The 23,305-nt window shown below is 37.4% G+C and overlaps 4 protein-coding genes and 1 long non-coding RNA gene across 6 annotated transcripts; 3 read left to right on the top strand and 2 right to left on the bottom strand.

The window, feature by feature from the left end:
• Window positions 1–1,244: 1,244 nt before the first annotated feature.
• Window positions 1,245–3,926, bottom strand: LOC116017597. The gene is made up of 2 exons (XR_004097936.1): window positions 3,813–3,926; window positions 1,245–3,162 (listed from the first exon to the last, which is right to left on the bottom strand). It is a non-coding gene; the product is annotated as an uncharacterized LOC116017597 (long non-coding RNA).
• On the top strand, window positions 1,692–4,277 carry LOC116017596 (cytokinin dehydrogenase 6-like). Its single transcript, XM_031258207.1, has 5 exons — window positions 1,692–2,344; window positions 2,712–2,839; window positions 2,928–3,188; window positions 3,272–3,534; window positions 3,634–4,277. The coding sequence occupies exons 1-5, from the start codon at window positions 1,723–1,725 to the stop codon at window positions 3,956–3,958; spliced, it is 1,599 nt and encodes a 532-aa protein (XP_031114067.1). The 5' UTR covers window positions 1,692–1,722; the 3' UTR covers window positions 3,959–4,277.
• Window positions 4,278–8,112: 3,835 nt separating this feature from the next.
• LOC116016917 (probable glycerol-3-phosphate dehydrogenase [NAD(+)] 1, cytosolic) lies at window positions 8,113–11,920 on the top strand. The gene is made up of 5 exons (XM_031257370.1): window positions 8,113–9,496; window positions 9,751–9,972; window positions 10,712–10,959; window positions 11,280–11,419; window positions 11,519–11,920. Exons 1-5 carry the CDS (start codon window positions 8,848–8,850, stop codon window positions 11,637–11,639), a joined length of 1,380 nt encoding a protein of 459 aa, XP_031113230.1. The 5' UTR covers window positions 8,113–8,847; the 3' UTR covers window positions 11,640–11,920.
• Window positions 11,921–12,501: 581 nt separating this feature from the next.
• On the top strand, window positions 12,502–15,123 carry LOC116016825. Of its 2 annotated transcripts, none has more exons than XM_031257253.1 (3): window positions 12,502–12,750; window positions 13,273–13,584; window positions 14,786–14,808. In XM_031257253.1, exons 1-3 carry the CDS (start codon window positions 12,593–12,595, stop codon window positions 14,787–14,789), a joined length of 474 nt encoding a protein of 157 aa, XP_031113113.1. In that variant the 5' UTR covers window positions 12,502–12,592; the 3' UTR covers window positions 14,790–14,808. The 2 variants fall into 2 exon arrangements, with proteins under 2 accessions (XP_031113113.1, XP_031113112.1); XM_031257252.1 differs by lacking the exon at window positions 14,786–14,808 and adding an exon at window positions 14,827–15,123 and having other exon boundaries at window positions 12,503–12,750.
• A 74-nt stretch (window positions 15,124–15,197) lies between these two features.
• Window positions 15,198–19,737, bottom strand: LOC116016824 (calcium-transporting ATPase 4, plasma membrane-type-like). Its single transcript, XM_031257251.1, has 6 exons — window positions 19,458–19,737; window positions 18,893–18,947; window positions 16,702–18,806; window positions 16,328–16,499; window positions 15,945–16,243; window positions 15,198–15,852 (listed from the first exon to the last, which is right to left on the bottom strand). Exons 1-6 carry the CDS (start codon window positions 19,473–19,475, stop codon window positions 15,538–15,540), a joined length of 2,964 nt encoding a protein of 987 aa, XP_031113111.1. The 5' UTR covers window positions 19,476–19,737; the 3' UTR covers window positions 15,198–15,537.
• Between the last annotated feature and the right edge of the window lie 3,568 nt (window positions 19,738–23,305).

Here is a 23,305-nt window from a genome sequence, read left to right as displayed (position 1 = left end):
TAACCAAATTATTGTGTGAATCATTGTTTGCACAATGCTATATGGACCATAACAAAAAAAAAATATTTTTAATGTACTAAAAGTACATTATTTGTGTATTGAATGTACATTATATAAAATAATGTATCTTTATTACTCAGATAATGTACTTTTCTTAAATACAATGTATATTTTTAATATATTAAAAATGCATTATTTATATACTGAATGCATATTATTTGATAATATAGTTCACATAATTAAGTGGACCATGATCCACACAATAATGATTGAATTTGTTATATGTTACCGACTTCCCCAAAGTTTCCAGCCCAACTTTGGCATGCAAATTGATGGCACAAGATGAATAGACCACCCACCCAATCATCAATTGTTATACCATGAACCAATATCAATTTTGCATTGTGGATTCTATTTAAAAGAGACAACTTGCAATTCAATTAATATATTATATACTATATCTTTAGTTAATAAATTATGTATCTATTACAATTAACACATACATATCATTAAAATATTGTATACATGCAATTAATAAATTATTTATATATTATGTATCTTTAGTTAATAAATTACGTATTTATTATATTAAAACATATTATGTACCTTCAATTTATTTACAAATACATAATATGTTAATCGAATATAGATAATATGTTAACAGTATATACATAATTTAAATGTCATTTTAGACCATGGTCCACAATGTAAGATAGACCTTGGTCAGTGATATAATTTGCCTCTAATCATTATACCGTGGACTATGGTCCTCCTTGCATTGTAGACCATGGCTCAAAAATAACTTTCAGATTCTGTATTTGTAGTTGACACATTCTGTACCTGCCGTTGACAGTTTCTGTTCATATAACTATCATATTATGTGTCAACAATTATCAAGTTATTTGTTTGCATGTACAAAAACTGTTAGCTATAGGTACAGAATGTGTTAAATGAAGGTACAAAATTATTGTATTAAATTCACAATGTAATATGAACCTGGTCCATGGTATAACAATTGTGTAAGGTGGACCATTAACATACATGGATGAACATTCAGTGTATGAATTAAAAATAAACATTTATCAATGATTCACCTTACAATGTAATCAATGGTCCCCAAAGTATAATTTGACTCACTCACCTTGTTGGGTGGAGGCGAGGGCTAAGTAAGGTCAATTTCTTGTATGTTTTTGAAACGAAATGTTGGTGGTTATATATGCAATAAATATAAATAAAATTGTATATTTGCTATCACCTATAATTTATTATATAATGATAAGTGTTTGATATAACAATGAATACTATAGCAAGTAACGTAAAAAAAATAAATAAAAATTAAAAATAAAACGATCTCACACCAGACTTATTCATGTGTTTCTTCGTCAACTTGACATATGTGATGACTTCCCCTTATGCACACCCAAAAGAAGCAGAAAAAAGTTAACTCGTATCCCACTCAAAGTAGACAGTCCTCATACGGATGCTTACCACCCAAGATTAGTTGACTATGCCACCCAAAATTTTTCCTCTTTAAATATATATATATATATGCATGCCATTCTCCTCCACTCTTCATCCTACCTTGCACCTCTTGTTCTATACCTCTACTTTTTTTTCTCTTTTACTTTGAGAGAGATCACAAACCCTTCTCTCTCTCCTCTCTCTCTCTCTGCCTTTTTCCAGAACAAAAAACAACTTCTTAAAGTGCAAAAAGAAAGCAAAATGGGATACCCATCCACCAGTCTTTTCTTCATAAGAAGCTTCACAATAATCTTGTTATCAAGCTGCATAATCATTGATTTTGATCTCTGCTTCTCCACTGTCCCTTCTTCTTCTTCTTCTTCTTCCCTCGAGGCGCTTCGCCTCGAGGGCCATTTCACCTTCGAAAACAACGAGTTTGCGGCCCGGGATTTTGGGAACAGGTACCATTTCCACCCTCTGGCAGTGCTGCACCCAAAGTCTGTTGCAGATATTGCCGAGACAATCAAGCATGTGTGGCGAATGGGGCCCGGCTCCGGCCTCACTGTCACGGCCCGGGGCCACGGCCATTCCCTCCAGGGCCAATCGCAGTCCCAGCAAGGCATCATAATAAGCATGGAGGCCCTGGGCGGGCGCGAGCTTCGTGTTCACACTGCAGGAGAGTCCCCCTTTGTTGATGTCTGTGCTGGGGAGCTATGGATAACTGTGTTGCATGAGACTCTGAAACATGGATTGGCCCCCAAATCCTGGACGGATTACCTGCATATCACCGTGGGTGGCACCTTGTCTAATGCCGGGATTAGCGGTCAGGCATTCCGGCATGGCCCTCAGATCAGCAATGTTCATCAGCTCGAGGTTGTCACAGGTTTGTATAGTAGTGATGTGGTCTCAAAGACTGTTGAGCATATAATATATAAACATAAATGTGCAATCCAACTATCAGCTTAAACTTTTAGTTGAGCTAGAGCACACACTTCAATTTGATATCAGAGTCAACGCCATGCCAAAGGTCATGGATTAGTTGAGATGGAGCACACGTAGACAACAGTCAAAAGCAACATGCATGCTTGAGTGAAAAAATAATAATGATAATAATAAGAATGGTTATATGAGTTGGAACTTGACTTTTGTGTGCCACTATAGACACCAGAAGACCATAGTTTCATAGGACTAATATCTGCAGAATTATCACAAAAAAGGAAAGCATTAACACGTGCCCAAAATGATTGCAGGAAAAGGGGAAGTGGTGAATTGTTCAAAAGAGCAGAATGCAGACCTCTTCCATGGAGTTCTGGGAGGGCTTGGGCAGTTTGGGATCATAACTAAAGCAAGAATCTCATTAGAGCCTGCACCAAAGATGGTAAAAACAACATTCTAACATGCAACATAAGCATAACAAAGTCGTGGCGCGATAATTAATTAAGATTGTCTGTTGTTTTTGTTGACAGGTGAAGTGGATTCGGGTTCTCTATTCGGATTTCTTCGCCTTCACTCGGGACCAGGAGAAGCTGATATCTGCAGAAAAGACATTTGATTACATAGAAGGAATGGTGATCAAGAACAGGACAGGTCTGCTGAACAACTGGAGGGTCTCCTTTGATCCACAGGACCCAGTTCATTCCAAAGAATTTGTATCAGATGGAAGAACACTTTATTGCCTTGAAGTAACCAAAACCTTCAATCCTGAAAACTCAGATACAATAACCCAGGTAAGGCAAGGCACAATCATCATTTTCCAGAAAAATTTCAGAGCTATAATGGCTGCTAATTATATATGTGCTGTTGCATGCAGGAAATTGAGGGCATGTTATCCCAATTAAGCTACATACCATCAACTCTCTTCATGTCAGAAGTTTCTTATGTAGAATTCTTGGACAGAGTTCATACATCAGAGATAATATTGAGAGAAAAAGGATTATGGGATCTCCCACACCCATGGCTCAACCTTCTCATTCCCAGAAGCAAAATACACTCTTTTGCTTCACATGTTTTTGGCAACATTCTAACAGACACAAACAATGGCCCTGTTCTTATCTACCCAGTGAACAAGTCAAAGTAAACAATCTTACTACATAAGATGCTGTTTTCTCATGTTTTCTCAAGTTTTAAGGGTTTTGCTACTCAAGAAATTGACCATGACTTTGTTTTTTCCAGGTGGGACAACAGAACCTCAGCTGTTCTCCCAGAAGAGGATGTTTTTTACCAGGTTGCATTCCTTTACCATGCAAATCCCACTTCCAATGGAACTGATGGCTTAGAACACATATTAACCCAAAACCAAAAGATTCTGGATTTCTGTGAGGCTGCCCATCTTGGAGTGAAGCAATATTTACCTCATTATGTGACACAGGAACAGTGGCGGGCGCATTTTGGTCCGAGGCGCTGGGAAGCCTTTGTACAGAGAAAATCAGCTTATGACCCTTTATCTATTCTTGCTCCTGGTCACAGGATTTTCCAGAAGGAAATATCTAGTTCATAATACTGCTTCAAATCAAACCAGAATATATAATATAATCACCTCTGCAACTCAACCAGAAAATGGCCTGCAGGCTGCAGCATCAGAATTAAAGTAGATGGTGCATAGTTACAGCATATTGAGTCTACTTATCTGCATAATTGCAACCAATGTATAAAGGATAACTTTATTATTTCATTTAGAAGATCTGTAACTCTGTAAGAGATGCAAAACTATTAGAATAGGCTTCTTTTTTCTCTGAGAATGCTAGAAAATGTTATCCCAATCAATGCAGAATCTATGTACTGAAGTTCAAGCAAATAAACATACATTGGCAGATAAATTCTTGATTCCTAGGAGTTAAAGTGAAAACAGTGGTGGCGGCTAAGATTAGATATTATGAGAATAAAGAGGATCAGAAAAAGGGCATGCAATCAAATGATTTCTTGTGTGATGATAAAGTGTTAAGGACAAGAGACAGGAAATAACCTAGGCCAGATAATATGGTTTGGCCTTGTTGGCATAAACATTTTCCACATATCAAAGGAATCCTAGCTTTCTCAGCACAGATTATATATATCCTACATCATAATGAGATAAAGAATTGGTTCGTACTGCCAAACGCCATAAGCCCGGTTTTCTTAGAACATATGGTACATTACACCATAACATCAGTTCTCCAAGCTGCTGCGCTTTTCATATTCTGGTTTTTGGCCTGTTCTGAGTTATCGTGCATCATCCCAAGTGGAGATGAAGCGAACGCGTATGTGTTTTCATATCCATTTGAATATTTGAAGGACACAGATGATGAAATGAGGAAATCCAAGGAAATATTCTTGTTGATATGATAGGCACCCAAAGGAATGGGTAGTGTACTCATGCAATAAAAGGAACGAATGCAAGAATGGAAAATTAGGCAAAATAGGGGATGAATGCAAGAATGGAAAATTAGGCAAAAAAAGGGATGAATGCAATAATGGAAATCAAGAAAATCATACTAGGGTCAAAGAACTTGTTGTCAAGCGGCATGAAGTGATTCTCTCAAATAGGAGGTCATACATTCGAGCTGGGAGCGATATTGACCTCGTTGGGCTTCAGTAGATTGATAAAGTATATATAAACATATACTACATGTAACAAGGTCAATAGTACTCAAAAAAAAATATGACCAGGAAATAGCTTAACGTAAGGGGTTAGACAAGAATAATATCTTTTTCTATATTTATTTATTTCTTTGCACTATAAATTGGAATCAATCTGCCAAAGACCTTGTGGTCTAATGGCAGCCTCAGTGGAGGCGACTGTTGATTCTTTGTGCTTCAGTAGGTTGAGAAAGTAGCTACGACTGTTGACTCTTTGTGCACATGTGCACACACGAATTGATTCTTGTGTGGAGATGTTAGAGAAGAACCAGGATGAGATACGTACTGAATTGGTCACATTGAATGATCGATTTGCATCCATGTAAGCTTCAATGGCTAGGATTTCTAATCTCCTTGCTCTCTCCTTCCAAAGCGGAGGGCACGACAATACCAGTGCTTCAAAAACTGTCATCCTAACGTCGAATTCAACCTCTCATTCAGAACATGTTCAGCCGGACAACACCTCGTTGCCCATTGGAAAAACAGTACTCCTACCTTTAAAAATGCAACGCTCCAGATAATTCCTTCACATAATGGGTTTACTTGGGCTAATGGGGATGGGAAGAATTACCAAATCAATTATTTTTCAAATTATTCACATCCCAAACCCATTTCAACCTAGTCTCAATTCTCTGCTAGCAATCAAACATCTTCCTTCTCTTCCTAAACACAACCTGCGTTTCCTGCTACGCAGTCTTCAGTGCGCAATTTTGGCACGTCAACGTCACGAACTCCAGCATGAAATTATTCTAACAAAGAGTATCTAAGCATGCACGCCTAATGACTTTGTTTCCGTTGTTAGCAACCGCACAGTCCACTTAAGGAATTAGACAAAATAAATCAAAGACACAATTATCTCCTTTTCTATATTTATTTATTTATTTGCACTATAAATTGGAATCTCTAGATAAGAGGAAGCTAAGGCATCCAATCTTTTATTCTTAGTCTTCAAGCTTTAGTAGCTGGGCAATAGCCTAAAACTCTTGTTGAAAGTACGTCATTCTATTTTTTTTTTTTAATTTCAGTTTAAAGGTAATTCCTTGTTCTTTTATTTAACATGATACCACAAGATTTAAGTATCTTGAGCAGTGTGAAACCTTAAAACTGTCAAAATGTTTATTCAAACACTTCCAAATGCATGTTTCCATTACACTAAGTTGTCCTATTCTTGATGTTCTTACAAAATAATATCCCTATGAACATATATAAAGCACTGTATCTGCAACAAAACATTTTCTTCTTCCCTTAACCACTGAAGCAATACTAATTCTTTAACATAAGGCAAACTTCCATCAAGGAACACACTAGATATCATGGTGATATTGTTTAGAATTCCACTTTAAGATGGAAAACCTACGACAAAAACATCAAGGACAAGATTTGGACACTTCTGCAGCAACAAGTTAATTTTCAGTGGAGGAACAAGTACACATACATCCCCATTAATATCAGAGAGGAATTATCATATCACACTTGTGAGACAAATTAGCCATGATTTTGAGTATGAATTCTACCTTGAGATCATCAGCCATAGACATAGTTGGTTTTGTTTCATAACATTCCCATCATTCCTTTTTTCCCGCGCGACCAGGACCTGCAAAAGTGACACAAGAAGTTAAAATGGTGAATTGAGAATGATGAAAGAACTCAAAATCTGTCAGGGCCATCAAATTTCAACTTTCAAGCCTTAATAAGGGGTATATTGACTATGAAACTTAGTCAGTTGTTTTGTTTCTTTGGTTGATGAGAGTGATCTTTTCTCTTGTGGCAGTAGCAAACCATGATGGTTAAATGGACACCATGGGGAAAAGTTAAGCATCTGTCAGAAGCACAAGGATACAAACTTTCTATTAATACTCATCGACTGCTGGCACTATAGATTTTCTAATCTAGTGAAAGGAATATGATCGAACAGTACGTGGGCACTGCATATTATATTCTGCCATGCCCAATGGGCAAGAAGGATTGTGTCTGATTTTGAGATTACAAGAATGACCAAAAGGGCTAGATTTTGTCTTTCATTGCAGAACTTCTCTACACGTTTTGCAAAACCAGCTGAACTGCTCATGTGCTTGCCGACCAGAAGCACCCTGCAGCAGTGAAAAATGCCATTCTTCATGTTAAAAAACAACACCTCATGTAATGTACCTCTGCAAAATATGCTTGTTTTATTCGATCATTTGGGTTTACAACACAATTAGTTCATGAAATTCATCGGCAATATAATGAAATACTCCGTAACATTGTTTAGGATACATTTTCATGTGAGTACGGGGAGTGTTGATAATAATCAAATTTATGAATTTTAAATAGGTAAGTAGTACTCAAAAATAAAAATACATACTAAAGTCTTGCTTCAACTACTCCACCACTCCTTTCTGTCACACACAACAAATTATATATATATATACAGAGAGAGAGAGGGGCGGAGACACACAATGGGACAGACACACAATGGGACACCTATATTTATGTACAAAGTACTACTACATCCGTCGCATTTTATGTGTCTGATTCGATTAATGAGACTTGACTGAAGTTATTTTTAATTCAATTTTTCATAATATTAAGTTAAGTATTAATATACAAAATTTATATATTTAGAAACTACACTAAAAGTATTATTAAACACAAAAAATCAAATTTAAAAATGAGTAAAAATTACTAAAGAAAATAAACAAAGAAGAAATAGTTGGTTTGACCAATGAATAGTAAATATGACAGGTAAAATGGGACAGAGGGAGGATTAGTTTGAGTAGTTTAGTTAATTAAACTCTAAATCTGATGTTTAGTCTACTTTTTGTTAATCATTCAATTAACAAATTAATTGACTATGCACCAGGGTCCATATTGCATTGTGAATCATGGTCCATGGTATATCGATTGTTACTTAGTCTAAGAAATGCTTAAAGTTTCAATTAATGTAATATTTTAAGAATGTGATTATGCGAAGTACTAAAAAATAAAAAAGTGCGAGATACTAAAAAAATAAGGGTATGTTTAATGTGATTTCATGTGGGAGGGGTGAAAATGACGGAATCACACGGCAGTCGGCGGAAGCCCAATTCTGGAAACAAACCCAGATTTTCGTCACATTTCATTTTCTTCACGCGAAAAACCCAAACACCTAAAACCCAGAAGTAATCTGCATGATTTCGTCACAATTTCTTGATCATAACCCGCGCTTTTCCAGGGTTCTACCCATTTCTTCTGCCCCATCAGCAACGCGTGAGTTTCTCTCAATCCTTCTGGCGTTTTTGTAGGTATTTTAGTTCCCTCGCCGCCATTTCTTCAGCATTACGACAAGGTGCCAGCCTGTGTAGCATATTCTCTATCTCCTTAGTGTGTTTACTTTCGCGTTCTTGTTTTTGCGCCGACTTTTCGGTTGGGTAGTTCACCGAAGTTTCCCCTGCTACGGAGTTTTCCAAGTTTTTTTTTGTTCTTGGGATAAATGGTTGTGATGTCCAGGAATTGAGCTAAAACCAATGTTCTAAAAACTCATACTACTAGGGTTTCTTGATTTTCAGCAATAAAGTTGTTGTCTTGCGACAATAATTCGCCTATTCCATTGCTGACACCTTTGATTTTTCCAGATTTCTTCTTGGTAATCTCAAATTCTACAAAAAAATTGGATCTTAGCCACAATTTTACTGCTTTGCATTCAGATTTGTAGATTTGAATATAACCAGAGTAGGAAAGGAAGATTTTTTGTAGTGCATGAATAGTGGATTAATCTGTTTTAGACTTTTAGTATTGTGATTTGCACTTAGGATGATGGTTGGAGCTTCTGAAGGAGAAAGCAATCGCGTGTACTTGAATGGGTCTGTTTCTATTGAAGAAAAGGTCGATGAGCTTCGGCTTTTATTTGGGAAAGCAGATGGTGATCCCTTGAGAATTGTAGGTGTAGGGGCCGGGGCGTGGGGTAGTGTTTTTATAGCAATGCTGCAAGATGCATATGGCGGGCTTAGAGAGAAGGTTCAAATTAGGATATGGCGTAGAGCTGGAAGAGCCGTTGATAGAGCTACAGCTGAGCATCTATTCGAGGTGATCAATTCAAGGGAAAGTGTATTAAGGAGGCTAATAAGACGGTGTGCATACTTGAAGTATGTAGAGGCGAGATTAGGTGATAGAACATTATATGCAGATGAGATTTTGAAGGATGGATTTTGCTTGAATATGATTGACACACCGCTTTGCCCTTTAAAGGTTGTCACCAACTTGCAGGAGGCCGTGTGGGATGCTGATATTGTCATCAATGGGTTGCCATCAACTGAAACTCAAGTGGTGTTTCAAGAAATTAGTCGGTATTGGAAGGAAAGAATCACTATTCCTGTCATTATATCTTTAGCAAAGGGGATAGAAGCTGAATTAGAGCCTGAACCTCGGCTAGTTACCCCCACTCAGATGATCAATCGAGCAAGTAAGGGTTCTTAATCTTTTCCCCTCAAAGTTTTCATTAATCAATGAACATTCAACTCTGATATATCCAATATGAAATTAGTAATTGCAATTCATGACATTCCTGAGGATTCTCGTCTGTAAGTTCTGCTGATTTATATGCGAATGTCTCGAAATCTTTTTCTATCGATGTAGAATTGTAGAGTTCTACTTTGACGAGTTCTATTCCTTTTATTAACCTAATTTCCCCTCTCATCTTGAAACTTTATTTTGCAGCTGGAGTTCCTATAGAGAACATCCTGTATCTTGGGGGACCTAATATTGCATCTGAAATTTACAACAGAGAATATGCTAATGCTCGTATATGTGGAGCTGAGAAATGGAGAAAAGCAATGGCAAAATTTTTGAGACAGCCACACTTTATTGTGTGGGACAATGGTGACCTAGTGACGCATGAGGTTATGGGTGGTTTGAAGAATGTGTATGCCATTGGAGCTGGTAAAACCTTTCTCTTCCTTCCTTGAGTATAGTAGTTTTTGAATCTCTAGTAGCCTTGAATATTTATGTACACGGTCAATGCAATATTGTGTATTGTCATGCAATTTCAACAAACTAGAAATGCTTGATTCGGGTCTAATAGATAACTAAGTGATTGCCTCCTTTCCTGTTATTTTAGACATCAGTTTAAGAAGATGTTGACAGATAATATAGGAAATTAAATTTTCACCCATTATTTGAAGCTTTGCTATTATCCCGACTTTAATGTCTCCCAAATTGTTGCTTAAAAATCAGCAGGTGTGGGTATTGAGTGTCCCTTGCATATTCTTAAGAATGATTTACCGGCTCAGGTCCAAAGAAACTTATGTCTTTATGAATAGGCCGGCCCTTTGAAATAAGATTACCCTCATGTAAACGATGAGACTTGTGTCTCCCAGATTCCAATATGTCTAATCCCTTGTACAAAGCATCCAATAGCCATTATGAAACAAGAATCCAATCAAAACAGAGCATTCCCGTTTAGTGGCTCTATTATTAAATAGTGATCTCTCTTTTGCACTCTACATTTGCTTGTGATATTAATTGATAAATCCATTTTCTATTGTTGATTATTTGTAATGAACGAGACACGCATAAAGAAATACGATTGAATGCAAAAAGTAATAAAAGTCACAATTTGTATATAAATAATTGAACTCGTAGCATGGATTCATTTATAACTTTGATTTGGACCGAACAGGTATGGTAGCAGCTCTCACGAATGAGAGTGCCACAAGCAAGTCAGTATACTTTGCACATTGTACATCTGAGATGATATTTATTACTCATCTTTTGACGGAAGAACCAGAGAAACTTGCGGGCCCTCTCTTGGCCGACACATACGTGACCCTGCTGAAAGGTCGTAATGCATGGTATGGCCAAAAGTTGGCTAAAGGAGAATTAAGTCTTGAAATGGGCGATAGCATCAAGGGGAAAGGGATGATACAGGTACGTTTCTTAATTATATTCTAAGATGTAGTGATTGGATGTTTGTTGCAGCAAAGATGCATTCCGGTTCACTCCTTTCAAATTGCAAAAAGACCACCATAGTTTTTTACTTTTGTATGTCGATTTTATGCTCTCTGACTTCTTGCACATTCTAAATGTCATCTCCTGTTGTGCATCATCTTTCTGCACTCAGAAACCAAGCAGTGCACGAGTTAAATTTTCTCGCTCAACTGCATGCCGTCTAAAAACAATTATCAATGTGACACGGAATTATCTGTTTACATAGTTACATTAAGTAGCGACTAATCATGTTCTTATAGGGAGTTTCGGCAGTGAAAGCCTTCTATGAGTTGCTCAGTCAATCAAGTTTAAACCTTTATGATCCGGGTGAAAACAAGCATGTTGTAGCAGTCGAACTTTGCCCCATCTTAAAGACGTTATATAAAATTCTAATAGTGAGGTACCGAGCCATTGACTTTTGCCATTATTTTTTTTACTATTCTTCGAGTTTTTTTCTTTCTATGCAAAATCTAAACGCACTCCTTGCTCAACAATTTAGAGAGGCGTCAACCGAGGCTATTCTTCAGGCGCTGAGAGACGAAACTATGAATGACCCCCGGGATCGTATTGAGATTGCACAAAGCCATGCCTTCTACAGACCTGCATTACTTGGGAAGTAGTAGTGTTGTTAAATGATGCTCAAGAGGTGCCAGCTCTGTGGGGCCCTGCAAAATTGCAGTTTGTTTTTACAGTCCTGAAAATAGTTGTGTATTCAGTAGATTTTGTTTCAAGTTATGTAGACTAGTGTTCAGGGTGATGGGAGGAGGTGCTGAGTGTTTTGTTAGTTCCATTGATGCTCTTTGTTTTTTGAATTAATAAAATTTGAGTTATGGGATCACATTACTAATTTTGTGATAAATATTTATAGTGCTTATGAATGAAAAGTTTTCTTGTCGGTTTACTACCGGGTTCACAATACACAATTTACATACTAAATGTTCACAATTTATAGATTGAATATTCACAATTTACATACTAACAATTCAGTACATAATTTAGTTTACTATTGAGTTAGGATTCGTAGTTACATAAAAATAATATTGGAGATATATTAAAATGACACTGACAATAGTGAACCTATGTATTTATAATAGTGAATGTGTATTAAAATGGTACTAACAATAGTGAATTCGTGTATTTATAATAGTGAATGTGTATTAAAATGGTACTAACAATAGTGAATTCGTGTATTTATATTAGTGAATTGAAATGCTATTGACGCTAGTAAATTTATGTACTTAAAATAGTGAGTTTATGTATTTAAAGTAGTGAAGTAATTTGACTCACAGCTTTGGGCTTAAATTTGTAGGAAAAAAACATATCAGAGCCAGGTTTCGATCCTGAGACCTGTGGGTTATGGGCCCACCACACTTCCGCTGCGCCACTCTGATGTTTTGTTCATTTTTCAGTTATATCTGATTATATCGATGATATTATATATTTTGGAAACCCGGTAATAGTCATTGGCGTGTTCTTCTAGTTGTAGGACCTCCGCCCTCAGTCACAGGGTAGCAGCGTGGTAGAAGATTGGCCGGGGAAAGACGAACAGTAAATCGAGCACACACACAGAGAGATGTCGCTAGTGGATTATGCATCTTCTGATGAAGAAGAAGATGCGGAGCTACAAGAACCATTGAGTGAACAAAACGAGCAAAAAGAAGTGAAAGCAGCCGCCTCACAATCCCCAGCTGCTACAAGAGAGGTCCCACCCCCTTCTCGGATCGAGAACAAGTATAAATCTTTCTCCATTTCTGAAAGATTCTGAATTCCCATTCATGTGGTTCCAAATTCTTCGCTGCAAAGTGAGCTAGGGTTTTATATATATATATATAATGCAGGATTATTTTTTATTTTAGAATTGCAGCTAAATTTTTGTGCTTATTACAATGTCCGGAGGATGGATGGTAGTGGGGGAATTGCTGGTTTACTCTATGTTGATACTTTCTAATGCTCATTGCTCATTAATGGAAATTCATGATTTTTTTTTTTTATATTTAATTTGGGGAAATTCATGATTTATTTTTTATTTTTAAATTCATGTTGCTAGAACATTATCCATGGATTGAAGTCCTGTCAAGATGTGTAATTGTGGCATCTCTAGAATGAAAATGTTTCATTGTAATTGGGATGAGCTCAGCAGTGTTCTTTTTAAGCATATACTTAGGCGAATGCATACTTTTTATATACTACTCTTTAGTTGATATTGTTGTTGATTCTTAGTATGTGCGGTTACTTTTGTTTGCCCCCATGTAGACAAGCAGAGCCGCCTTCAAAGAAGCAAACATTGGAATTCTCCCATCCATCGCAACCATCTGAGTTGAAACTTCCCGATGCTTCATTCCTCTTGAATTCGCCTTCAATGCCAGCTAATCTTGATCGTGCATCTGACCATTCATCCCGGGTGGCGGCAGCCATGGCTGAAAACGCAACAAAGAAGAGAGACTTAAGTGGACCAGCATCCAGCAGCTATCCACGCAGTAAAGTCCCAAAAGGTCCATTGCCCCATATGAAGAATTTTCCTGACACTGTAGGTGGTAATCTACTTCCACCTCAACTTGCTGGAAGGTGAGTTTGATGCTGAAACTATTGTCGTTATTTCTTAGAACATTTGGTATGATGCTGTTATGCTATATATGTTTATGATATTACCTTTTTTCTTAAGTTAGCTAGCACTAGGATGCATATTTGATAGATTTATGTTTGCTATTTATTTCAATTCTTTACAAGAGCGTGCAAGATATACTAATGGAGTTCTACATATATAGTCTATTGGCTCTATAGGTGTTAAAGCTCATACTTTAGTAATTGAATAATTACAAAAAAGAAAAGTTAGGTGCACAAACAACTGAAACATTTGAAAGGAAAATTGATAACACTTGCTAGGCTAAAAAAATCTGAAGACTGGTGGTACCTTGACGGAAGAGTAGACTGCCTTACCATGAGAAGTACTCAAACATGTTAGGTCAATGATTCAAGTGCTTAGTGTATGGAAGTCGCAATACGGATATATTAGATATATAACAAAAATTAGAAATCCATCTTTGAGGTAGAGAGCTGTGGAGAGAGAGTATGGGGGAGGGTGGCATGAAGGTGAAGGATACAAGGACAGAAGTTTTAGTCAGGAGAGAAATACTGGAGTTGGAGTTGAACCCCCATTAGTTTGATGAAAATGGCCTGTGGACAATTCTTGGGTGAGCCATTTTAACCCATTTGTGGGAAAAAAAAGTTTTAAAGGAATGTTTTTTGTTACCAATGAAAACAAAATCCTTTTCAGTTTTCACTAATAAGGATGGGTCTCTCTCTACCTGTTTCATTGAAGGGTGAAAAGTGTAATCATACTGTTTTTCCTTCAATCTTCAATATTTAAATCTTGAACCCGACTTATGGATTGTGGAGGTTCAGTTACATACTTACATTTCTCTAACTAGAGAGGGTGTTGTTTGCTTAGTTGGTACAGCAAGCACCTCACCTGAAATCTATAGGTTGCAGTTTCGAGTCCTTGCATTTATTTGGGCCCACGGTGTATACGCACCTTTCTCTGTTTTTGTCAGTTAGGCTGGTGTTATATTCTATTCTATTCTGTATGTGGTTGACTGCCTGCATATGAAGAGTAAATCCATTTTCTATACTTGCCCTTCTAGACCAGAACCTTTCAGCTTTAATGCTATTCAACTTTTCCTATACGAGTAATTTTTAAGAAGGAAGCCAATTCTCTTTTTCTGTAGATCAATGCAAAAGTCTGATACTGCATCATAATTTACTGTAGATAACGACGATTTACTAATGATTTAAAGTGGATGTTGGCAGGAGCAATGTCGTCACAGAAGACATAAGCAAGCTGTTTGTAAGAAAGCAAGCCAACTCTTCATCTTAGTTGATGAACAAAATCAGCTAATTTTCTTCAAATCTGATTAGCTCTTTACAGTTAATGAAACAGAGGGATGGCCGGTCTAGAGTTTATACAACTTGTAGAAAAATGCTCTTCATCTTTTGTAGTTGGTTCATGTACTACGATACTGGCAACCGATTTCACATTCAATATGCATTCTGGTGCATACAATTTGCAGCTAATGTCAGTTTGAAATGATTATTGTTCGATTTGAACTTGTTCAGAAGCAGAAATTTGGACTGAGAACCTAAAATGTTTCGACACTCAATATGCCAAATAACTAATGAAGAAAATGAAGTACAACACCAATGAGATCTTTCTGTAATTTACACATAATGAGTTGCCCTCTCCATTTTACATAAACAATGGGAAGAAATTTATGGAATGGCAAAAATGAATTACAGATGACAAAATAACAAAAGGAACTACAGCTCTCTGGCTTCTATAATGGGAAGGCCAGGGCAGTCTTGAATCTCAATGTTATCAAGGAAAAAGAAAAAAGAAAAAAGAAAAAAGAAAAAAGAAAAAAAAAGCAGAGCTAGAGTTAGCCTAAAACATGAATATTTCTTGACTGCTACATCCTGTATAAATTTGGGTAACCAAAATCTGCAGAAATTCTAACCTACTCTTCATGCCTGGTCAGGTCCCGATGGGATCTGCTCATAATCGTCATGGTTCTTGATTGTTTCAGAGTCATTGGATGGTGGAACGGGGATGCATTTCAGGAGAACTCCAATGATCAAGCTTACAGCCCCCATCAAGATGCTGGCTACCCACAGGTTCCAACTCAATGGCACTGTATCTGCAAATGTCCCCAAGAATTCCACTATCACTGCCTGAAAAGCCACTGTGGAGATTATGATTCCCATGAATAACCCACTGCTAAACATGCCACTGAAAACATTTATTCTCTCCATGTCCCTGCTGTTTATTTCATTGAATACCTGACAGAAAAAGAAAAACCCAGGTTTTTAGTGCTCAGACTCCAGGAGTTGGGGAAACTTGCCTGCTAAGAAGCTCAAGATTGGGGGAATACCTGGCAGAACACAAAGGTGTTGAAGATCATGGTGTTTAGAGTTATAGTAGCAAGTGGACCGTCAAGGTTTAAGAGATCCTTCCCACGAAACTGGAGTACACAAAGGATTATCATTTGGTAGATGCTTTGGCCTATGATGTTCCTCCACATGATCCTTGTAATGAAGTTAACATTCCTTCCAATAGGTGGCTGCTTCAATAGTTCATCAGTGGGAGGCTCTGTTGCGAGTGCTAAAGCGCCTAGAGTGTCCATGATCATATTCACCCAAAGGAGCTGAACAGCAGTAAGGGGTGCAGAGCCTAAGATCACGAGTTAAATGTAAATTAAGCATCCATAGTTCAGGGTGAAGCAGTAACACAGAATGAAAAGGTGTGGTTCACTACCTGTAACACAGGCAGAAATGAAGTTTATAATGAGGGCAACGACGTTCACTGTCAGCTGGAACTGAACAAACTTTTGGATGTTAATGTAAACTGAGCGGCCCCATTTTGCCACGTTCAATATAGTTGAAAAATTGTCATCCATTATCACAACATCAGCATTTTCTTTGGCAACCTGCAGTATAGATTCTAAAGACATTGGGAAAACAGGATTGGCTTCACAAGAACCTTGACTTTAAGTGTAGATCAAGTATAAATCAAGGGAAGAAAACATATAATGACCTTGTCTGAGCAAAAGTAGCAGGTTACTGTAATCTGAAAATAAGTTTGGGGGATAATCGAAGAGAGAAGAGTAAAGGTATTTGATTTAGACAAACCTCTGTTCCTGCTATGCCCATAGCTAATCCGATATCAGCCTCATGCAAAGCGGGAGCATCATTAGTCCCATCACCAGTCACTGACACCACTTCCTGGAAATCCCTTCTCAACATGGTAACTAATTTGTGTTTGTCCAAAGGTAAAGATCGTGCCATCACCTGCAACTTTGGCATCATATCCTTCATTTCCTCAGGGGTTTTGTCACGAAAATCTGGGCCTTCAATGGCTATACCATCATTAGTCAGTATGCCACATTCTTTTGCTATGGCCTTGGCAGTGTTGATGTTATCACCGGTAACCATTCTCACTTTAATTCCTGCAGCTAAACAAGTTTGAACAGCTTCTTTCACACCAGGCCGAACTGGATCTTTGATTCCAACAAGAGCTATGAGTGTATAGTCGTTTTCTGGAATATTACTGCTAGGAGAATAGCCTTCTACATCTTGAAAAGCCAGGCAAAGTGTTCTCAGAGCTTCACAAGCAAATTTATTTATAGCATTGGAGATAGCGTTTCTACGTTCATCAGATAGAGGTATGGACTGCCCTTCCTTGTTAATAATTTTGTTGCAAACACTTAAGATGATTTCTGATGCGCCCTTACAGAATGCTCTATGGCCACCTCCTGGAAGAGCCACAAGAACAGACATTTTCTTCTTAGTTGAGTTGAAAGGTTCGACTTTTACAATTTTGGTTCCCCGGGATCTTGATTGGAAATCACCTTCAAGTATCAACCCAAACTCTAACAATGCCATCTCTGTTGGAGAACCGAGTATGTTGTTCTTCCCATCTTTATCCTTGACAACTTCAGCACTCGTGTTTTGAAATATGGAATGCAAGAGAACTGTATGCGTCTTCTCTGATATTGAAGACTTCAATGTGTTTCTAGGGTCAGTGATTTGATTTATTGCCTTGGTTTCTCCCGATATCCACATCTTGGTTAGCACCATGTGGTTTGTAGTCAATGTTCCTGTTTTATCTGTGCAGATGCAAGTAACAGAACCCATTGTCTCACAGGCAGACAGATGCCTGACTAAAGCCCTGTCGCTCATTAGTTTCTTCATTGCAAATGCCAGACTTAGTGTCACTGCTAATGGCAACCCTTCTGGAACAGCAACAACTAGTATAGTTACAGCAATGGCGAAGAAATTCATGAGGCGCAACGCATCATTTGCATCCCATTCCATGATTTCACCAAGACTTGCCTTTACTGCCAAGTACCTGCCCGTGAGCACCACGAATGTCAAGATAGCAAAAGCCAGACCGATTTTCCCAATAATAGTGGCTACACCATTTAGTTTCACCTGCAATGGTGTCTCGTCCTCTTCGGTTTCACACAAGGTAACCATTAATCTTCCCCACTCGGTTCTCATTCCAACTGCTGTCACGAGCATTTTGCCTGATCCGTCTTGCACTTTAGTCCCTGACAGAAGAAAGGGGTTCCGTTCATCAATGCTAACCGGCTCGCTTTCCCCTGACAAGCTGGATTCATCAATCCATAAGCTGTAACCCGATATGAACAGCCCGTCTGCGGGAACTTGATCTCCAATAGACAGGTGAACAATATCCCCAACAACTAAATCATAGATAGAAACTTTTTCTCTGCCCCCATTTCTGGTGACATGAATCTTGATGTTTTTCTTCTCTTTATCCAGGTCCTTGAACTGCAAAGACTGCCTGTAGTCACTGACTGCAGTGACTAGAACCACCAAGAAAATGCAGAGAATTATCCCCACCCCATCATACATGCCCTTTGGCCACCCTTCCGTGGCAATTCCAATACCTATAGAGACCACAGCACAAACCATGAGGATAAGCAGGGTTAGATCCTGAAGAGCCTCCCACACATACATCCAGAAAGGCCTGGAAGGTTTCTCAACAAATCTATTCAAGCCAAAGAGCTTTTGCCTTCGCGTAATCTCACTCGAGGGCACACCATTCTCAAGAGAGACCGACAGCTTTCGCTCCAAACCTCCCACTCCCCCGTGGAACCCCAAGCGCTTGGAATCATGGGAACGAACAATGGCAGCAAGCTCCTCCGGATCAATTTGGAAACCAGCCTGCCTCATCTCGTCTGAAATACTTGGCTGATCCATCTGACTGGCCGCTGTACCAGACATGACACCAAATGGTAAGCAGGTAACCCCACAAGAACTAAATTCAGAAAATTGTGTAACACAAACATGATCATACCATCAATAAAGTGCAATGCAGCCTTCTGCACATACAGAAGTATTCGCATCTTTTCCTGTGATGAAAAACACAGTCAGATGAATCAAATACACACCGAAACTCTTCATATGAAACAGTCGAATTGAGCAAAGTACTCTTGTTATACCATTAACAGAGAACACTTTGAATAGCTAAAAAAAAGACAGCTCAACATGCTACTAAACACAACATCAATGCATACATAGATGAGCAGAAACCTGTGCACCCATCATATTACTAACTTATTCAATATTTTATTTAAGTAAGCCATTTCAGCTAACCAAACCTCAAACATCCAACAAATAAACCTCTGACAGCGCAGATTCATGGGATGAGGCAGCGGGAAACTCTACAAACTGCACAAAAGATTTGACACAGGACGATGTACTAAGGTTGTGCTTTGTGTTTGGTAAGGTGTAGAAGAGGGTTAGGAGAGACGAGGAAAAGGGATGAACTGGATTAACGTATTCAGTTGGTTTCATTTCTCTTTCATACAGAGAAGTAATAATCCGTAAATAAAAAAGTAGAGGAGATCCGGTACACGTACAAGTCCGTATAGCTTCATGCTCCCTCTCTGGCTCTACTTCTTGAACCACTCATCTGATGGCGCAAACCAAGCGTATCTCTTACGAGCGGACCAAATACCAGTCCGGTTTGGACAAAAAAACATCCGTTTTCAAGGACGACCAAAAAGTTAGACTTTTAGACTTTTGGTCGGAGAGGTGATTTTCTGTTGTGTTCTCCTATTTCGGCTATAAACAACCGGAGTTGTTCATACCAGAAAAAACTATATATGCAAAATACTGCAACCGTACCAATAGTAGCAGAAGAAATATTAGGAATAATGGATTTTCCCAGTCTCCCAACGTCAATCAAGGTAAGCCAAGCACGAGGACAAAAAACAGCTCAGAACAAAACTGCTACAGTATATATACGATATATAACACCTTTTAGTATATACCAGAGTATATGGATACATCAAAATGAAGGAAATGGAATATTATTGTCTTTCTTGCGGTTCAAGTTGAAGAAGACTCGGTTATTCATCAACTGAAACTCAAATTCCAAAGAAAGTATATATAGCATTATAAAATTTTTGAAAACCCATAGAAACGTAGGCAATGACACAAATTTGAATTATTTAGAACTCTGAATTCTGACCTTAGAAAAGTATATAAATATATACAAATTAAAAGTGTTTTTCAAAAAATTTTTAGTTTATACCTGATATAAGCGGCATTGTAGACTTTCACTCCCTTACTTATATGAGCCCCCCTCTCTCTATATATATATATCCAAAATACAAATACTATGTAATTAGCAAGTTTTTGACTCAGCTCCTCCGTGGCGGCGGCGGAGGCTTAAATTTCCAGTGCAGAAATCCTGACTGGTACAAGTTCAACGATCAAGAACTTAACATTGCTCTCATTGTCTGCGTGTTGTGTACGGATTGCGCAGACGCGCATCATCGCACGTACTATGGATTTCGGAAGTTAAAAGTTATACATGCACTTGCATGCAATTTACAAGAAATTTCCTACGTTGAAATGACACATTACCTTGTAATTGAAGAATAGAATATGCGGTGCGGTACGTCTTCGTACATTCATTTACCGCGACTTTTCGACAGGAAAACAGGTTAAAATGCTGTTTTTGGATCAGAAAACTATACGGAATTTGACATATTGTAATTGTGCATATTGCCCAAGAAATAAATAATAATAATAAAGTCAATAGCAATCCAAAAGAAGAAGATTATAAAGCCTAAACGTAAACGTTTTTGTCCGTAGTACTAATAAAGTCAATAGCAAGCCAAAAGAAGATGATTCTAAAGCCTAAACGTAATCGCGGGAAAATGACTTTTATTTCCGTAGTTATAATCATTGTTTCTAAGAGAACAAAAAATATTATACATGTTATTTAATTTTATTTTCCGACAATCTGGTATGCAATTGTATTATTATATATTCAAAAAGTTCCGGGAAAAAAAAACTATAGAAAATGACATTATTCATTCATGCATACATTTTTATTTTTTATTTTTGAAAAATTGAAGGAAAAAAAAAAAAAACTAGGTAGAGATGAGATGATGCGCGGAATGTACCTGCATTTTCTTGCGATCGCGTTCGGCTCGGGCGCGTTTGGCGAGATCGGCGACCATCCGGAACCTCCGGCGAGGGTTCTTGACGAGCCAGACGGCGGATCTCCATCTCGTCAGCGCTTCCTCCGATGGCCGCTTCGGCTCCACGTCGAAATTCTCTCTCAGGTAGGTCTCCATTACAACATCTTCTGCATCTCCACACTGCAAGAAGGATCGGTACGGTGATCGATCGATCGATCAGATGAAAAATATGGATCGGATCGGATGCAGTTTTGATCTGATTTGGATGTATAAATCAAAGCGCAGGATGTGCAATTGATTGAGTGTTGAATTTGTATATTGAGTATTAGTGTGCATGCAGGGATGTAAGAAAGTTTCAACCATTGCATCCGCAAAATTAGGGAATGAAACGCACAGATTAATTAGCATCGATCATTAATTAAAGGTCCCATAATATGGGATTATGGAAGGTCCAATATCACAAGCCAATATATTTAGTTAGCTAGGAATGAGTTTTGATAGATCAAAAATATACAAAAGACATCTCTTAGCTGACTAAAATATTAACTTTTGTTTTCAAAAAAAAAAAATATTAAATTGTTTTATACATGCAATATCATTTTAACTGTTTATTTAAACAATACTTGTGCATGCAATATCATTTTAACTGTTTATTTAAAAAAGACGTGTGTTAATCTCTAACGCCCTCAGCTTAGTTCAAAACTCAATAATCACCACCCTTAACATATTAATATTAGTTATATTATATATTTATATGCATTTATGCACTAATGTTTACATTATAAAAGCATTTAAATAAATATTATTATATATTACGATTTAAATATTTATTAGCGAACTCTAACCATATAAATATTATTATATATTACCATTTAAATATTTATTAGCGAACAATAACCATATAATTATCTTATAATTATAAAGTTGATGTGTCATGTGTAGATTAACTTGTGACAATAGGCCCATTCCAACTAGATTCGTAGAGAGCTGTTGTCATTGGCAACGAATTATTGGGTTGGTCTATATATATGGATGCTTTCCTAGCAAAGTAGGTGCGCATAATGGCCGTAACAGCTGTCAGTCATTTTCATGTTTTGAAAACTACTAACTCGGCTCCATCTTCTTGGGTCGACCCTCCTAGGCCAATCTTAGACTTAGCAACCTTAGATCCGGACCCGGATTCTAAACTTCTTGAGTTAGATACTTAGATCTAATATATCCATCACCAACTATTATCTATCATTTCCTTTCCCTTTTCACTATTCAAGGTTCACTAATTAGGCACTACAAAACATTATATTCAAGAATGTTGTTATCCTGTATCTCTTGAATATTTTGTCATCTCTAATTCTTAGTGAGTCGATACATGTTCGGCATGAGCAGGAGTCTCTTCGTCGACTTCTACGTTCAATCATCAAGAGAAAAGCAAAAAAACACTCTTGATTCTCTGGAGAGACAAGACATACTAAGAAAAACATCTCAAACTAAATTTTCATTATTTATAATCCAACCAACTAAGGTTACAAAACTCCTACCTATAGAGCTAGAATGGAAAAACAAGAAACAACAACAAAAACTAATACCTAATTAATAATTTCTAAAAGCTAAATAAGAAAAGCCAAGCAAAGATTAAAGAATAAACATCATAATTAAATGGTATGATTCCTCCCTTCTTTTAAAGTTATTTTGACCTTTTAGAAGTATCACATTACTATTCTTCTATCAAATATGACTTTTGGTTCATCGAACTAGGACATGGTATTCATGAATCACAACATATTGGACTCTTGCTATTGGACCTTCTATAATCACGAACGGACTTTGGATTTATTGTTGGGCTTGAATCTCATCACTCATGTCAATGAATATAGATCTTGATAGAGTAATATTCATTGGGCTCAAATCAAGTTTGAGAAGTCCAATTGAAAAAAAAAAAAAAATCCCGCCTTGCTGACATTATATATATAGATTCTTTGCCTACAAACTTCAAAATCTTAACAGCTTACATTAATCCAAAGATCAAATCAGATGATCATGTCCCTTTGTCCGTATTGAAACATCACAAACTAAAGTTATAACTAACAAGATGTATAACTACCTTAAATCACTAATCCAACTTTTAGGTTTTTGAGGCTTCATCCTAACAGATGTATTGGCTGTGTCCCTTTATCCCCTACCCACCTTACAAACCATATCTTGATTCTATTATATTATTCTTGCACTCAGCACTATTGTGTATTGCAATCAACATGGATGAAAAACAGACAATGAAA

Source organism: Ipomoea triloba, chromosome 4, assembly GCF_003576645.1.
Source record: "Ipomoea triloba cultivar NCNSP0323 chromosome 4, ASM357664v1".
In the NCBI taxonomy this organism is placed as follows: Eukaryota; Viridiplantae; Streptophyta; class Magnoliopsida; order Solanales; family Convolvulaceae; genus Ipomoea; species Ipomoea triloba.
This window is presented reverse-complemented; position numbering and strand designations above follow the sequence as displayed.

Excerpts from the sequence above, each read along its gene's own strand:
- LOC116016824 (XM_031257251.1), bottom strand. Across the intron at positions 18,807-18,892 it reads TGCATTGCACTTTATTGATG|CGGCCAGTCAGATGGATCAG; the intron begins GTATGATCATGT and ends TGTCTGGTACAG. Across the intron at positions 16,244-16,327 it reads CATTTCTGCCTGTGTTACAG|GCTCTGCACCCCTTACTGCT; the intron begins GTAGTGAACCAC and ends TCGTGATCTTAG.
- LOC116016917 (XM_031257370.1), top strand. The coding sequence starts at position 8,848 with ATGATGGTTGGAGCTTCTGAAGGAGAAAGCAATCGCGTGTACTTGAAT. Across the intron at positions 9,497-9,750 it reads TCAGATGATCAATCGAGCAA|CTGGAGTTCCTATAGAGAAC; the intron begins GTAAGGGTTCTT and ends TTTATTTTGCAG. Across the intron at positions 11,420-11,518 it reads TATAAAATTCTAATAGTGAG|AGAGGCGTCAACCGAGGCTA; the intron begins GTACCGAGCCAT and ends TCAACAATTTAG.
- LOC116017596 (XM_031258207.1), top strand. The coding sequence starts at position 1,723 with ATGGGATACCCATCCACCAGTCTTTTCTTCATAAGAAGCTTCACAATA. Across the intron at positions 2,840-2,927 it reads TAGAGCCTGCACCAAAGATG|GTGAAGTGGATTCGGGTTCT; the intron begins GTAAAAACAACA and ends TTTTGTTGACAG. Across the intron at positions 3,535-3,633 it reads TACCCAGTGAACAAGTCAAA|GTGGGACAACAGAACCTCAG; the intron begins GTAAACAATCTT and ends TGTTTTTTCCAG.
- LOC116016825 (XM_031257252.1), top strand. The coding sequence starts at position 12,593 with ATGTCGCTAGTGGATTATGCATCTTCTGATGAAGAAGAAGATGCGGAG. Across the intron at positions 12,751-13,272 it reads CCTTCTCGGATCGAGAACAA|ACAAGCAGAGCCGCCTTCAA; the intron begins GTATAAATCTTT and ends GCCCCCATGTAG. Across the intron at positions 13,585-14,826 it reads CCACCTCAACTTGCTGGAAG|GAGCAATGTCGTCACAGAAG; the intron begins GTGAGTTTGATG and ends GGATGTTGGCAG.